The sequence below is a fragment of the Chelonoidis abingdonii genome, chromosome 11, assembly GCF_003597395.2.
Source record: "Chelonoidis abingdonii isolate Lonesome George chromosome 11, CheloAbing_2.0, whole genome shotgun sequence".
Lineage (NCBI taxonomy): Eukaryota > Metazoa > Chordata > Testudines > Testudinidae > Chelonoidis > Chelonoidis abingdonii.
The window spans coordinates 6,475,927-6,488,787 of NC_133779.1; the positions used below are offsets into that span (position 1 = coordinate 6,475,927).

Genomic DNA, 12,861 nt, shown 5'->3' on the forward strand with positions numbered 1-12,861 from the left:
CGGTTCCAGCGGGGCAGGGCTGGGACAAAGGGTCACACGGTGCGTGTGAGCCGGGGCCAGGCACGGACCACGTGGGAGACACCGACCCACCTGTGCCAGGCGCTGTCCAAGGCACCGGCAGGGAACCCGCTGCCCTACCACCGGCCCCGGCTCCATGGCCCCTGGGGCCAACTTTTGTGCCATGCCCTGGCCTGGAGAATGAGCTGCCCCAAAGCGACACCAGCCCAAGAGATAAGGCAAAGGGGTCACTGCTTGGGAAGTAGGGAGGGAAAGAGCTCCTCCCTCACCGCTCAGCCCAGCTTCCCCACCAGCAGCCCCTGGGGTGCCCGGCTGGCCAAGGCCCCAATTGGTGCAGACGGCCCCACACACCCGAGAGTGGCTTTTAAATTAACGTTTATTCCTTATCATACAGTTACAGACTCAACTTGAGCCCTGGGTGAGCCAGACGCGCCCCCCCACCCCCACCCCGGGCAGCCTGGCGAGAGGGGCTATGCAGAGGGCCCTCCTGGGTGAAATGAGCTCCTTCCTGCCCTGGGCCTGTGCTGTGGGGATGGGCACCACACCTGGCTCCAGCACCCAGGGCTCTGGCACAGACCCTGTTGGAGCTTCTGCCCAGTGCTCAGGGGGTCAGTGGTGGCTGGATCCTCTGAGGGGCTGGTAAGTCACAGCCAGGAGGGGCCCTGGGGGGTATGGTGTTACCCCACTAGTGGGCCCTGGGAGATGGGGCAGCTGGAGGGGAGCAGGGCTGCCAGCCCCAGGGGAAGGTGGCATGGCAGGTGGGCACAAAGGGTCAAATATCCCCCCCAGCATGTCCCACCCACAGGCCTGGCCTTGCCCCAGCAGCTGCAGCCCCACGCAAAGGGCCCAGGTGCATCTCTGGGGAGGGCTGCCATCAATGAACATCCGAAACCCCCCTGCGTAGGGGCAGCACTGGGCACCAGTGTGGGTTCAGGACCGAAGCACTGGGGCCTGAGGGGGGCTCACAGGCAGCAGGGCTGGATGCCTGTGTCCCGGCCTAACCCACCCGGCTGCCGGCACCGGGTCTTTGGGTGCACTCTGGGTGGCATGGCCCCAGGCCAGCAGGATACAGGGAGCTGCCCACTGGCGCAAGGCGCCTGGCCGGCTCAGGGGCTGGGTCCTGGAGGGGCTCAGCTCACACCTGGGTCTCCGCCTCGTGCTCGCTGGGCTGGGGCTGGCATGTGTCAGGCGGGGGGCCCAGGCACCCCTAGTGCAGCCAGCCCAGGCAGGCGAGGTGCGTGGGCGGCAGACGTGCCAGGACCCTGAAGCAGCGCACCTCACGGGCAGCGGGGATCTCCGAGAAGAAGACCCGCTCCTGGCACACTGGAGCCTTGCCCTCGCTCAGCTCCAGGTCCGTCACCACACCCAAGATCTCCTGGCGCTGTGCCTGGCCCCGCAGGCCCCGCACGTCCAGCAGGGCTGCCACATGCTTCTTCCTGCCGAGACAAGGAGAGGGTGCTCAGAACAGCCCCCCATGACACCGGGCAGAGCCATGCCACTGGGTCTATTGCCATGTCCACCCACACCAGTGGGCACATGGTTACGGGGCACAGCCGTGCCCAGAGCCTGCAGCCAGGGCACCACCCAGAGAGCCAGAGATGGGAGATGCCAGGCCAGCTCCCTGGGGAAACTTGGGAACATGCTCTTAACCCAGCCTAGACAGGGGGCAACTCCTCAGACCGGCCACAAGGGGGCGTAGTCCCTCCATAGCCCAGCCAAGGGTGCAAGGAAGGACCCAATGTGAGTGGGGCTGGGGATGCAGCTGCCTCCTGCCCTAGGGCAGTGAGGGGAGCAGCCCCCCCTTGGCAACTGTGCCCCACTTGGGCAGAGGCACTGACTGAGGGAAGATGCAGAGTGGGTGGGGGGCATTCACCAGAAATAAATGGAGTTGCCTCTCTGGCAGTGTCTGGCAGTGTCAGCCAGGTCCTCCCATCAGCACCCCCTGGTGGTATCAGCCTGGTGCCCGCCAGGTCTCCCCATCAGCACCCCCTGGTGGTGTCAGCCTGGTGCCTGCCAGGTCTCCCCATCAGCACCCCCTGGTGGTGTCAGCCTGGTGGCCGCCAGGTCCTCCCATCAGCACCCCCTGGTGGTATCAGCCTGGTGCCTGCCAGGTCTCCCCATCAGCACCCCCTGGTGGTGTCAGCCTGGTGGCCGCCAGGGACCCACCCCTCCATCCAGCACCACCTGGCAGGTCAGCCTGAGTGTCTGCCAGGTCCCCACCATCAGCACCCGGTAAGCAGTGTCAGCCTGGTGCGCTGCTGGGAGCCCCCTCCCCCCATCAGCACACACTGGCAGCGGTCAGCCTGATGGAGATCAACACCCCCTGATGGTCAGGCAGGTGCCCAGGGCCCCCCCCCCAAGCGGTTCCAGCCCATTGACCAAACAAGGACCCCCGCACACAGACACGCTGTGGCGAGGGCGGCTGGCCACACGCAGGCAGGAGTTTTATTTAACAGCTTCCTGCGGCATTTTTCAGTGAAGGTTGGCTGAGCGCCCATGAATATAAAGCCTCCGGTCCCCTCCGGCACACGTTGCTCCTGCTTGGGGCGGGGGGGGGAGGCGCGGAGGGGCGGCACGGGGATGCTGCTTGGTGCGCGATACTGGTAGCTGGCCTGGAGCTGTGTTCTGGGACCCGCTGGTTGTCCAGCTCTGGTCCAAATTGCTCCAGTGCCCTGCCGTGAGCCGTGGGCTGTCCCAGAGCCCATGCAGCTGCAGCTCCAGGCCGGAAGCATGGCGCGCAATTGCAAACACTTCCTCCGTGTGGGGCTCCCGCGCGCGCGCTGAGTCCTGAGCCTGACCTGTGTATCCAACGCTGGAAACAGCAGCCGCTGGGCAGGGGGCTGGCTTAGGAGGATCTCTCCAGAGGCAGTGTTCGATGCCATTCCAGGCAGAGCAGGTCCAGCCCTGGCAATGCCCAGGCCGCAGCGTGGATTGGGTGAAATAAGTGGTGCGGAGAGGATAGGTGAGGGCAGGGTGGAGTTGACATGGGTGCGGGGTCTTAACACATCTCTCTCTCTCTCTTTCTCTCTCTGCAGCCCTCCACCCCTGGCCCCTTTCCATGGGTCTCCACAACCACAAACTGCCCCACAATGGCAGCCAGGGGAAGTCATTCCTGGGCCCCTTCCTGTCTGAGTCCAGCCGCTTGTTTTTCTCCTCCAGCCCCGTCTTCAGCCACCTCGCTGGCCGCCCCGCCCTGGCTGGCTGCAGGAAATGGCTCGCAGCCACGCTTCGCAGGCGATCTGTCGCCTCCCGGCCCTGTGCCCGGATGCAATCAGCGGAAGATGGAAAGAGGAGCCACTCCAGGAGCACGATAACCCCTCTTCGCCCCAAGAGTGACGCAGGCGGCTGCAGCAGAGTGTGGAGCAAGGGGAGGCGTCCCACGCCCAGGGGCCTGCGCAGCTTGATCAGCATCCTAATTCTGGCCGCAGCACCAGAGGCCGCACTGCAGGGGTCGTGTTCTGGCAGTGGCTGGGATCAGCCAGTGAGCTGGCAAGGATGTGCTGCGGGTGCCCTTGCCCTGGATCAGGGCCTGGCTCCTGGCTGGCAAGTGCTCTGCGGCTGGGACTGGCCCTGGTTTTGCACCCATGTGGCATGCTGGGGCCTGTGCAGGTCCATGCAGCTCCTCTGTGCCAGACAGGGACTTGTCCCCACCCCAGCAGGCCTGCTCCTCTCACTCCTCAGAGCACACCAAGGCCAATTCACCGGTGCTCTGCTCCTTGGCACCGCCTAGCCACAGAGGGGCACCCCCTAGCCTTCCCTACCTGGTGAGAGCAGCAACCCCCGTGCAATAGGCAGAGTCCCTGGAGCATGGCACGGAGGCCAGCTGGGGGCCCTGGGAAGCACACTGCCAAAGGCCTGGCCTGCCTGAGCTTGGTACCAGGGGGAAGGCTGTCCAAGCAGGGCATTGGCACGTCAGCACCACCTGCACCCACGGTGCTGCCAGTGTGTGTCACTGCTGCCCCCTGCTGGAGAGGGCATGCGCATCAGGGTCAAATGCAACAGCCGCTGTAGAATCAGGGCCAGAACCCGACCCCTATGGGGCCAAGCAGCCGGAGATCCCTGCAGGGGGCTGCCAGCAGTCAGCTCCGCTGGCACGTGGGAAGTAGCTGGGGGTGGAGGGGTGTCGCGCCAGAGGGCATCTCCCTAGGAAGGCATGTGGAGCATTCGCCCTTGTCCCAAGTAGCGGCCCTGGCTCTGCTGGCAAAACCATTTTCCTTTTCCCAGCTTGTCACAACAGCAAGTTCACACCTGTGTCCGCCTTGGAGCCATCTGACCCTGTCAATCTTTTGGCTCAGCTGGGGTGACCTATGGAACTGTCTGCCACAGGAGGCGTGAGGTCACACGCTGGGCCTGGCCTTCCCAAGGTCTGCCTGATTTCAGGGCCAAGAGCCAACCCCTAGCACGGGAGGAGTAAGGCCCATGGCCCTGCATCACACCCCTAGCCAGGTGCATTATGGGAGTTCACCATCCCTAAGAGCACCAGCTACAGGAGTTGCATGCTGCTCTGAACCCATCTGCTGCACGGCAGAGCATGGCCCAGCGCCCCCTACAGGAGAGGTCCTAGCGGGGGGGCACGGCGTTCATGCGAATCCAGGGGAGCTGGGAGCCACCAGTACTGCCCCAGGGCAAAGTGCATTCAAGTGCTGGGTGGCCCCTCCCCAGCACCCCCAGAGCCCCTCTCCAGTGACAGTTCTCAGCAGGCTCCCCTGGGGCCTTGCCTGGGCTCACGCGGCTGCCACAGCTCAAACCAGCCCAAGTCCCTCCCGTGAGAAGCTCACGGCAGCCATGGAGCTCAGGGCTCTGCCTGGCCCTCAGCCCGCCTGGCTCTGTGACACTCAGCCGGGGCACAAGGAGCGAGAGCAGGAGCAGAGAGGGCAGCGCAGCTGTAACCCCAGAAGGATCCCCCCAGCACTGCAGCCCTGGCAGCTGTTTAACATGCCCCAGGGGAAAGGCAGGAATGGAGGGGGATTCATTAGCTGAGTTGCAGTTCAGCCGAGACCTTTAACAGCCTCAAAAGTGCAGACCTCTCATCTGACCACTCGCCATACTCCTGCTGAGGTGGGGAGGCCAAACAGCAGTATGGCCCCCAATGCCCTAGCAGGAGGAGTCCAGCAGGGGTGCCAAGGTGCTGGCCCCCTCACCGACATTTCAAGGGATGGACCTGTTTCCCCCCACCCCTCCCCAGCTCCCTAGCTGTGGGCCAATGATGGAGCGACACTGGAGGGGGAGGGGTCCGCTGGAGGGAGGATTTGGGGGACTTTGCCGGGGGAGGCTTAGGTTGGAGGCTGTGCACGGGTCCCATGGTGCCCCCCCACTCACCGGACATCAGGGAAGTCCCGCACCAGCACCCCCACCTCCATCTGGATGGAGGGCGTGTCCTCCAGCCGCAGGATCTCGGCCAGGTGAGGCACCACTTCGTTTAGCCAGGATGAGGTCGAGTTCTGTAGGCAGGGGGCAGTCAGAACAGGGCAGGGGCCAAGGAGACCCCTCTTCCCCCATCCAACCATGCCACTCGGGCTGGCACCAGCAGCGAGACTGAGACGACAAGCCAGCTAGAGCTCAGGCCCTGTTGCCCTCCCCTCCGGGTCCCCCAGGAGAACCCCAACAATGGGGCTCAGCCAAGCGGCTGCACAACATCCAGGGTGGCATGGCCCAGCAGGCAAGGCTGGAGGCTGGTGCTAGTCCCAGCTCTGTCACTGCCCTGCTGGGGGAGCCTAGACCCATCACTGCCCTGCGCTGTGACTCAGTTTCCTCTTCCACCCTGCGTCTGTTCACATGGGGAACTCCAGCAGGCAGGGCTCTGTGTGTGTGCAGCGCCGATGCCCCGATCCCGGCACAGCCCTCCGCACCGAGCCAGCCAGGCGCGCCGATGCCCCGATCCCGGCACAGCCCTGACACATGGCAACAGGACATGGTGGGCACCCCTGCTCCACCCTCACTGTTTTACCGCAAGCCAGGCCCAGCTGGCTCTGCCCTCCACCAGGAATCCCCCTCCCAGCAGCCTGCAGCTCAGACCCCCTCCCCTCTCCCAATCCACCACCCGAGCTGAGCAAGACTGGAGATTCAGCCCAAGGGGGGGTCCTCACAGGGCAGCCCGCCCTGCCCCACAGCGTAGCTACAGCACAGGCCCCCCACACCCTCCCAGCCTCCCCCCGGCTCACCAGCTGGCCGAAGAGCTCCTGCAGCTGACGGCCTTCGTCCTCCAGCCGGGCTGCCACCTTGTCTCTCATCTTGTTCGAGCTGCAGACGAGCCGGACCTGCAGCAGGGGCCGGACGTAGTCGATCAGCACCTGCCGGTGCACCTCATTCACCAGCACCTGCAGGGCACAGAGCAGGCTCAGCCGGGCAGCCTGCAGGGGAGCGGTGGACTCCACCCGGGGGGGGGGGGGGGGGGGGGGAATAGTCGAGCCGGAGCAGGTCCGGGAGGAGGCTTAAGGGGGGGGGGGGGGGGCAGGGATGCTGCTGTGCACTGCGCAGTGGCTATTCCTGCCCCCAGGGCCTTATAAAGGCCTGTGTGCATAAAGACTGACACTGTCTCGTGGCAACAAATAGCCGGGGCCCTTCCCCTCTGCAAGGGGACAGCTAAAGGTGAAAAAAAAAGAGATCAGGTGACCCAGAGGTGAAAGTAAGCCAGTCTAGTCCAGTACGGCAAGAGCCAGTACGCTGTGCCGGGCCACATCGGGTGGGAAGCCCCGAGCCCTTTAATTCGCCCCTGAGCCCCAGGGGCTCCCAGCCACCTCTGCAGCAGGGAGCCCCAGGGTGATTTAAAGGCCCTGGGGCTCCCTTTAAATCTTGAGAGGCCCCGCCTCTTCCCGATGAGGCCACGCCCCCCTCAGGACTCCGGCTGTACCGGTAAATCCTGTAAGTTACTTTCACCCCGGAGGTGACCTCCTGCCCCAGGAAAGAGACAAAGGCCAGAGAGGAGGGGCTGGAGAGTTTCAGTTTGGAGCTGGCTGGGGACGGGAAGTGAGGACAGACGGGGTTGTCTGGCTCGCTGGGCCCCAGAATGGACCCGACTGAGGGGTCTCGTTCTCTGTACTTACAAGCTCTGTTTTAGACATGTTGCTGTCATGTAATAAAGCTCTGTTTTACTGGCTGGCTAAGAGAGTCATGTCTGACTGCAAAGTGGGGGTGCAGGACCCTCTGGCTTTCCCAGGACCCCGCCTGGGCAGACTCGCTGTGGGAAGCGCACGGAGGGGCATATGCTGAATGATCCAAGGTCAGACCCAGGAGGTGAAGCCGTGTGAGATTCTTGCCCTGAAAAGTCTGCTCCAAGGGAGAGGAGGCTCCCCAGAGTCCTGACTGGCTTTGTGGGGAGCAGTTCCAGAGCATCACCCGGGTACTCTGTGACACCATGGCAGGGGCGCACGGCCTGGAGCGGCACCAGGGCTGTGGGGGGTGGGGGCTGGGATAGAGGGGCAGGGCCATGGCGAGGGCAGGAGCCACTGAGGGTGTCTGGGCAGCACGGGCAGCTCTCCCTTCTGCCCAGGCAGCGGCCCAGGGGCTGACTGTGGCCCCGGCACCTGCTCCACATGCCCTCAGCAGCACCCACCTCGTATGGCTCCGGCTGCATCTTCATCTTCCGCAGCTTCTGGGCGTAGTCCATGAGCAGTGCGATGATGGCGTCAAAGCTCTCTGAGCTGGTCAGCCACTTCCTCTTCATTAGCTTGGGGAAGTAGGGCTGAAAGGAGAGGCCAGCCTCAGCACCAGGGCAGAGCCAGGCACCCCCAGGGAGCACCTGGGAACCAGGTCGGGGCCCCTCCCATCTGCTGCTGCTTCAGTCAGACCAGGAGTGGGCCAGATCTCAGCAGCGCCCCCTCTGGCAGGCTGGTGAGCGCAGTGAGCAGCCAACTCCCTTCAGTATGGAGTCAGAGGGCTGGGCAGTGGGGGGGCAAAGTCCCCAGGTCTCCATGCAGGAAAAGGGCAAACTGCTATGACCCCCTGCAGCTCCCGGACCTCTGCCCCCTTCCTATGCTAGCAGCACTCACATCTGCTGGGGTGAATGGGGGCCTCTGCCATCTCGCCCCGCTCCCGGCTCAGACAGGCCTACCTGTCCGCCAGCTAGGCCAGATCAATGGCCCACTAGCCCAGTATCCTGTTGTGATGAAGTGGGACTGTTCTTGATGTTTCCTCTGAATACTGTGGGGGTGCCTCAGTTTCCCCTATGCATTTCTTAAGTCTCTAGGTGGTGGGATAAAGGCCAGTGTGCATAAATAGACGACACTATGTCTCCTGGCAACTAATGGCCAGGGCCCTTCCCCCTGCAAGGGGATAGCTAAAAGTGTTGGAGAACAAAGAGATCAGGTGACCTCCTGACCCAGGAAAGAGACAGAGACCAGAGAGGAGGGGCTGGAGAGTTTCAGTCTGGAGCTGGCTGGGGACAGGAAGTGAGGGCAGACGGGGGTGTCTGGCTAGCTGCCCCCTCCCACCAAATGGACCCAACTGAGAAGTCCCGTTCTCTGTACCTACAAGCTCTGTTTTAGACATGTTCCTGTCATCTAAGGCCTTGGCTACACTGTCGCTTTACAGCGCTGCAACTTTCTTGCTCAGGGGTGTGAAAAAAGACACCCCCCTGAGCGCTGCAGGATACAGCGCTGTAAAGCGCCAGTGTAAACAGTGCCCCAGCGCTGGGAGCGCGGCTCTGAGCGCTGCAAGCTAATCCCCATGAGGAGGTGGAGTATGTGCAGCGCTGGGAGAGCTCTCTCCCCGCGCTGGCGCTGCGACCACACACACACACACACACACACACACACACTTCAAAGCACTGCCACGGCAGCGCTCTCGCGGCAGCGCTTTGAAGTTTCGAGTAGCCATACCCTAATAAACCTCTGTTTTACTGGCTGGCTAAAAGCCACGTCTGACTGTGAAGTGGGGGGGCAGGACCCTTTGGCTTCCCCCGGACCCCACCTGGGCGGAATTGCTATGGGAAGCGCACAGAGGGGCAGAGGATGCTGAATGCTCCAAGGTCAGACCTAGAAAGGTGAAGCCGTGTGAGCTTCTTGCCCTGAAAACTCTCTCGGAGCAGACTGGAGGCTCCCCAGAGTCCTGACTGGCTTTGTGGGGAGCAGTTCCAGAGCACTGCCCGGGGAATCCATGACACCTGTCTGACAGCTGCTGGTGCCAGATGCTTCAGAGGGAATGAACAGAGCAGGGCAATTATTGAGTGATTCATCCCGTCGTCCAGTCCCAGAGGCTAGGGACATCCACATCATGGGGCTGGGACCCTGCCCATCTTGGCTAATAACCACTGATGGACCTGTCCTCCAGGAGCTTTAACCAGTTACAGTTTTGGCCTTCACAACATCCCCGGCAGTGAGTTTCACAGGTCCACTGTGTTGTGCGAAGAATTACTTCCTTCTGTTTAGTATCAGAGGGGTAGCTGTGTTAGTCTGGATCTGTAAAAGCAGCAAAGAATTCTGTGGCATCTTATAGACTAACAGACGTTTTGGAGCATGAGCTTTCGTGGGTGAATACATGACATGCATCTGACAAAGTGGATATTTACCTACGAAAGCTCATGCTCCAAAATGTCTGTTAGTCTATAAGGTGCCACAGGATTCTTTGCTGCTTTTCCTTCTGTTTGTTGCTGCCTATTAATTTCCTGGTTCTTGTACGACGTGAATGGGTAAATAACACTTCCCTAGTCACTTTCTCAAGATGAGGCACGATTTTATAGACCTCTTTCATATTCCCCTTAGTCATCTCTTTTCCAAGCTCAATAGTCCCCATCTTTTCATCTCTGCTCCCACTGAAGCTGTTCCACCCTTTTCTCCGTGCCTTTCCCAATTCTAACAGAATTGGAAGGGACTTCGGGAGGTATCTAGTCCAACCCCCTGCTCAAAGCAGGACCAATCCCCAGACAGACAGATTTTTGCCCCAGATCCCCAAAATGGCCCCCTCAAGGATTGAACTCACAACTCTGGGTTTAGCAGGCCAGTGCTCAAGCCACTGAGCTATCCCTGTCCCCTCTTGGGTTAGAGCTGGGCAACCACCCCGTGCGCAGTCTGCCAGGTGTGGGCATACACAGATTGATAGAAGGGCAGGATATTGACTGTCTCATTATCTACCTCAGTGGGTCTCAAACTTTTTTACTGGCGACCCCTTTCACACAGCAAGCCTCTGAGTGTGACATCCCCCACCCCAATAAATTAAACACACTTGTTTATATATTTAACACCATTATAAATGCTGGAGGCAAGCGGGGTTTGGGGGGGAGGCTGACAGTTCATGACTCCCCATGTAATAATCTCATGACCCCCCTGAGGGGTCCCAACCCCCAGTTTGAGAACCCCTGATCTATCTGAACACTGGGTCCTCAGACAGACCCACCTTCCCCCCTCAGACAGACCTAGACTGTGTCCCGTAAGTGCCCTGGCCTGGCCCTCACGTACCCGGAGCTCCTCGAAGAGCTGGTGGGCCAGGACACGGTTGCAGAGCCGGGTCACCTTGTTCAGGGCGGCGCTGGCCTGGCGCTGGGGGGTATCACTCTCCGGGTGGCCAAACTGCGCCAGCTGCTCCATGTATTTCCTGGGGGAAAGGCACCTGTCAGCAAGCCGACCCACAATGCACTGCAGCAATACCCCCTCCAGGCATGGACCCCAGGCCCCGAAATCCAAGCCTGCCCTCATCACCCTGGCAGGGGCCCAGACCTTGCCATGCTCTCCAGCCAGCGGGCCTTGGGTATGGCTGCGTGGCAGAGAGCCTAGCCCAGCAGAAGGACCTCAGGGGAGTCCAGCTGGGTGGGAGTCCAGCAGGGGTTCTTGGGGGCATGACTAAGGAGGGAGCCCAGTGAGGAGCTGGGGGGAGCCCCACAGGGGTACCTAGCAGGAAGCTGGGGAGGGGGGATTTGGCCACAAGGGACCCAATGGGAGATTTGGGGGCAGGCACAACCATACCAGGGGACGCAGGGTGCCTGCTACAGGCTCTGTAGGCCCCTGGACCCGGGCAGGAGGGATGGGCTGGCTCACTCCAGCACCCAAGTCTGCCACCCCCCAGCCCTGGACAGGCAAAAGGTATGGGGGGCCCCGCACCTGAAAGGGGGGCAGCAGTTGACGAGCGCGATGGTCCTGCCCACATAGCTGTCGGAGGGGGGGCCGCTCTTGACGAGCCCCTCGTGGTACTGCTCCACCTTGCTCTGAAAGCTGCAAAAGGGAGAGAGATGGCACGTGCTGAAGGAGTGTTCTGAGGCTCCGAGGGGATCCCCACCCCCCCATACCAGGGACAGCCCTGGGGGTGGGGGGAACCCTGCCCAGGAAGGGCATCCTTGTTCTGCCAGGCACATGTCCCACCATGCCCTCTCTGATGGACCCCAGGGAAGGGACCCCCCCCACCCCATCTCCGCTCAGCTGTCACCTCCTAGGCCCCCTCTTCCCCTAGACCAAACCCCGCCCAGCATGGGGAGGGGAGAGAAACCTGAGCCAAGAGCTGTAGCCCAGGGGGCTGGCTTGGCTTCATCTTCAGCCCTAAGGCAGGAAATCTGCAGGCCTGGGAGATGCTAGCCTGGGCAGGGGGCTGGACAGATGGCCTGGTGGCTCCCTCGAGGTCTGGGGAACTCGAAAGACGAGTCTGCTCAATGGGAGACGCCACTGCAGGGACAAGGGAGTAACGACCATCCATCGGCCAAGCAGGGTGTGTCGGGGCTGAGCTAAACAGGCCTGGACGTGGATGAATCTGTTACCCTACAGGAGAAGGGCACCTCCCTCCTACGCAGGGGAAGCGGCTGGATTTGGGCACTAGCCTGACTATCGCTAACAGGGAAACCACCATGCAGAGCGGGGTCTTTGGTCATTACCTGGCATCCCCCATCAGGCCCTGCAACCCGCTGGGCCCATCAGAGCCATTGGCACGCCAGAGACAGGGCCGGCTGCTGCCTCTCACTCCCAGGGCCCCCAGAAAGTGCTTCAGCCCAGGGTAATGCCCCAGCTAGTCCTGTGGACTGGGCTGGGGGCTCTGACCAGGTCACGTGGCTTGGAGCCCTCCTGGCTTCTTCACCAAGTCCAGTGAAAGTCCCCCAGGCTTTGCTGTGTGCTCAGCGTGAGCGCCCTGGTCCCACACCCCGGGCTCTCACCAAGAGACAGCTCCTGGGTTTGAGCCTTGCAGAGCCTAGGGACCCTCTGACCAACTGGCAATTAACACAATATTATTAACAGAGCCCATCACTCCGCACAGCGCACAGGTTGCACAGCCCAGGAGCGCTGGCTGCGCTGGGCGGGGGGGTGTGTGGCTGGGAGCCAGGGTGGTGGTGGCAGCTGGGAACCCACCCCGATTCCCCCCACTGGGAAGCCCTCCCACCTGCTGTTGTCCCTCCCCATGAGTTCCATGTGACCCCCCCAGAACAGGGCCCTGGTTTAGCCTCCCTCTCCCCCGGCGCGTACCTCTGCAGGAACTCCGCCAGACCAGTCAGACAGCAGAGCACTATCTGCTCCCCAAACTCCTGCGTGATCTGGGGGGCTTTGTCCACATGGGCCTTGAGCACCTGCAGAGAGAGGAGCAAGCCACTGAGCTGCTGGGGGAGTGGGGAGCCTCCTCCCCCCCTGCCACCAGGCACACGGACTGGGGGGCCCCAAACCTCCGGCAGGCATGACTGACTCACCACGAGAGCAGCCGAAGGGAGGCCTCAGCAGGCCCTGACCAAGCCCCGGGCACCATCGGCTGCACCCAGCACCGCCTGGGGAGGGGCTGCGAGCTGCCAGCCCAGGACAGGCTCAGCCAGGGCCCAGGTACCCAGCACAGGCCAGGCCTGGCTCAGCAGCTGTCTGCTCCCGCGGGGCGCGGCACTGAGGGTGCTGGCCAATGGGCAGCCTCGGGGAGGGGGGGGGTGCTGGACAGTGGGCAGCCTCGGGG

General features: G+C 62.3%; 1 protein-coding gene across 2 annotated transcripts in view; it reads right to left on the reverse strand.

Annotated features, from left to right (window-relative positions):
• Window positions 1–376: 376 nt before the first annotated feature.
• EXOC3L2 (exocyst complex component 3 like 2) overlaps window positions 377–12,861 on the reverse strand; it is a 37,804-nt gene continuing 25,319 nt past the window's right edge. For both annotated transcript variants that reach the window (XM_032798034.2, XM_032798033.2), the window contains exons 6-12: window positions 12,393–12,493; window positions 11,049–11,159; window positions 10,410–10,545; window positions 7,571–7,699; window positions 6,180–6,335; window positions 5,338–5,459; window positions 377–1,454 (exon numbers count right to left, since the gene is read on the reverse strand). In XM_032798034.2, the coding sequence (XP_032653925.1) occupies window positions 1,226–1,454; window positions 5,338–5,459; window positions 6,180–6,335; window positions 7,571–7,699; window positions 10,410–10,545; window positions 11,049–11,159; window positions 12,393–12,493 (984 nt within the window). In that variant the 3' untranslated portion in view covers window positions 377–1,225. The remainder of the gene's footprint in view (window positions 1,455–5,337; window positions 5,460–6,179; window positions 6,336–7,570; window positions 7,700–10,409; window positions 10,546–11,048; window positions 11,160–12,392; window positions 12,494–12,861) is intronic.